The 3674-nt window shown below is 41.7% G+C and overlaps 1 protein-coding gene across 1 annotated transcript in view; it reads left to right on the forward strand.

Moving 5' to 3' along the window:
• LOC111869503 (protein glass) overlaps nucleotides 1-2254 on the forward strand; it is a gene marked incomplete at its 5' end in the record, with an annotated part of 20653 nt that extends 18399 nt beyond the window's left edge. Inside the window, one exon of the mRNA XM_023861077.1 lies at nucleotides 2112-2254. Coding sequence (XP_023716845.1) covers nucleotides 2112-2254 — 143 coding nt within the window. The remainder of the gene's footprint in view (nucleotides 1-2111) is intronic.
• Nucleotides 2255-3674: the final 1420 nt, after the last annotated feature.

The raw sequence follows: 3674 nt of genomic DNA on the forward strand, positions 1-3674 counted from the left end.
ATCGAAATTCAGCGAATGTGGAATGTGAAATGTTTTGTGATACCAGTGATTATTGGAGCCACGGGTACAGTTACCAGAGGGCTGAGGAAACATTTGGAACTAATTCCTGGTAAACACTCCATAGATTCACTGCAAAAAACAGCTATCCTGGGAACATCACACATACTACGGAAAGTGCTACAGTGCGAAGCTTGAAGCCTGAGTGGTGAGGTGCATCACTGGTCCAAGCAAAGGAATACCAGGAAATAAACCTGTGACAAGAGATGACGATGATAATAATAATAATAATAATAATAATAATAATAATAATAATAATAATAATAATAATAATACAGGTTTGAAGAAACTGACAAGTTTTGTCTGAAGAGACAAGTGACTCATCTGCCTTCCTAAATGTCATGTGTCTTAAAGTATGTACTCAACTGCAAAAAGCATTTCTATTTTTCTTTTTTCATATTTTGATTCAGATTATCCAACATCCGGATTAACTATAAGAGGTTTAGAAATGGTTTACTGTGCATGTATTCCTGAGGGGGTTATCAACAGTAACAGAATGTAAGTAGCAGTACTTGCCCTTTTGTTGGAGGCGGTTTGACCGACGCGTCCTAGTGAGTGCTCCCACATGACAATCCCCTCAGCACATTGGTTGCTGCATACTGTGCTACATACAACATCTAGTTGAATCCATAGGTGCTGATTAGTATGTTAATTTATTTGCATATTGTGAAACCCTGAATTAAGTTCCTCAATTTATGGATTAACTTCAGTTTGTTTTGTGAAGGTGTTTCTGAGTGCCAGGTCACTGAGAACTTGTAGAAAGTACTATAAATGTCTGATTAAATGTCAGGTCTTGAACAGCCATTTTAGCTGCCAGGTAGGCACAGACACTGTGAACTGCACGTAGTGACCGTTTTCTAGCAATGCTGTTCATATCAGTATTCAGTAGAACATGGATCTTTTTAGTTTTCTCATGATTAACAAATAGACAATCTATTCAAATTAGTACACATTTCCAAATTCTAATATCATATTACAGGCAATTTAAATATTAGATTGAGCACTGAGGTTTAAATAGTAGCCTCCACTCAAACTGTAATTTGGTATAAGTACAGAAACTGGACTGTTCTTCATACATTTCTGGTTTTTACAAGTAATTACACGCTCCTGTTCCTTATACAGGACATCTCCAAGTTATAAATGTGTGAGCAATGCTGTGGTAATTTCTGTAGGGTACTACTCATCTAGCTGTTTACATTCCAGGGCACGTCTTTCTTTCGGAAACACAGCCAATTTCATTGTAAAGTTTGGACTGAACAGAGTGAACAATTTCCTTATAACTTTCTGAAATGCAAGAGGACCGCTTAGAAGTTAATTAGATTAGTAAGGCACAAAAAGGAGTGAAAAGGCCTCAGTCTGGCTTTAGAATTATGACCAGGGCTCTCTGAAGGGTCTACCAAGCTCAGAGGCACATGACGGACCCAGTGGTGGGTGAGTGCTTGGAGAAACTAAAAACAGTTATCCCTCTAAGTTAAAACCAATACCAAGACAGAAATATTATCAAATGATTCACTTCACTTTCATATCTACCACACTGGTTTCCCCACCAAGGTGAAATCCACAGAGAATAAACTTTTTGTTCTCAGGATCAGAAGCTCTTAAGTCAGATCAAAAATTACAATTCACTTCCTGCAAACAGACACAACTTTGAGTGGCTCTGATAGCTACGTATGGGAACAGAGAGAAACTACAATAAATTTTAGGTTGAAAGGAGCTTAAAGGTGCCCTGTTTTTTTTATGTGCTATTCATTTCCTTTTAGCTTTATACTTCCCTCGAACATCCATCTAGTTTTAAAAGCCATTTCCTCCCTTGGTAAATGCAGAAAGGTGAGGAGGGTACAACTAATATTCAGACAGGGCCCTTTATTAATGTTGTAACCTGAAGATAAAGCACATCTTTCCAGTCTGCTGTACTCAGTCTTCACACTTTATTCAGTATATGAATGGCTTCATTCAAAGCTTTATTCACTTCAGCAGGCTGGCCAGTAATTGCTGCAACTATATACTTAGCAAATAGCAGAAATGACCTTCCCTGATCATAACTCTGGTCAAAGGACAAAAGCAGCAGCACAGGGACCATAGGCCAGCTGCAGGGAGACCTGGAGAGCCAAGGGAACTGACCCGAGGAATTTGTGGACCTTGCAAGAAGTTGGCCACCACCTACAGGAAGGGGTCCCACTGTGCAAGAGTGGCATAGCACAAGAGGAATATCTTCAGGAAAATTCAGACCCAGGGAATGTAGACCCCATAAGAGACTGGCCATAATCAGCAGGAAGATGGCCCACTGTGCAAGAGTGGCATGGAGCAGGCAAAACGTCGTCAGGAAAGATGGGACCAGGAACCAGCCAGAACCCCAAAACTACGAGAGGATGAGGAGAGTGTGGAAAGGCCTGGAATGCAACAGTGACATAAAGGACCATGGCCTGCAACAGGAGCTACAAGGCAGAATGAGAATAAAGAACTCAGGCACAAGACAGCAGCTGCTCCTCAAGATCGAGAGGAAGTCACATCGACTGGAAGGCTTTCAGACTTCAAGTCGTGTAGAGAGGACACGGGATTTCCAGCAGGTTTCAGAAAATTAGGAAATGGACAATGTGAACAGGTCGACCCCTTATGAAAAGGAAAAAGCAGCAGCATTAGCATAATAAGAGCCGGATATGGGGGAGCGCCGGCCACTACAGAAGTCATGGCCCAAACTGTTATAAGAGGGAGAGGGGAAGAGAGAGAACAGAAAAGAACCTTTGGATAATGGTGTTAAGTCTGGAACTAACTAGAACCTTATAAGGGAACCGCTTGGACAAGCTGGCCTTAAGGAGGGAGCAGTGGTAACAGCTGGAGAATAATCGCCATAGGAGGGGAAGACCAAGCCACAGGAAAGTGACGTTACGAACAGGAACCCTCAGAAAAGAAGAAAATGTGATACACTGTTAGGGTATTCGGGACGGACAGACTTAAAAAGGGAGCAATGTGGCATGTAAACCCATTGCTAGGCGTTGAAATGGTAAACATCGGCGTTGCTAGACAACACCTGAAACATATGTGGGGCCAACAGTAGAGGAGCAATGTTTTCTGTGTCTGTGGACAGGCTGTTGCTATGCGTGTGCATTGTGACATTATGCAACAGAAGCGGGTGGCAATCACGTGACATGTGCTGCGTTGTCGGTCCCTTGACTATACAAGTGAGCAGAGTTCAGTTGAAGTGAGTTACAAGCTACAAGAGAGAAATAGTAGCAGTGGAATCATGAGAAGAGATCAAGTTAGAACAAGAAGTGACAGTGAGTGTGTGTGACAGAGTCCTGACTTCTGAGTTGCAGTAGGGTTACAAGAGAAAAATAGCGGCGGCAGAGGTATATGAGAGAGTGAACTAGAACTAGATGTGACAATTACAATGAGTGACAGAGTTCTGAGTTCTCGGTAGCAGACAGCCACAGGAAGTTCATATTTGATGAAGAGCTAACTTGTGAACTGAAGACTTTATGTGTGCTATAGTGTAGTGGAATTTGGAATGTGTAATTTAGTGAGACTTTGAAAGTTCTGTGTTGAGATCTGTTGCTAGGAGATGACTAGTGAAGACATAGAACCTTAGGGCATGTGCAACAGTGAACTAATCATCAAAA

This window comes from Cryptotermes secundus, unplaced genomic scaffold (assembly GCF_002891405.2).
Source record: "Cryptotermes secundus unplaced genomic scaffold, Csec_1.0 scaffold2732, whole genome shotgun sequence".
NCBI lineage: Eukaryota > Metazoa > Arthropoda > Insecta > Blattodea > Kalotermitidae > Cryptotermes > Cryptotermes secundus.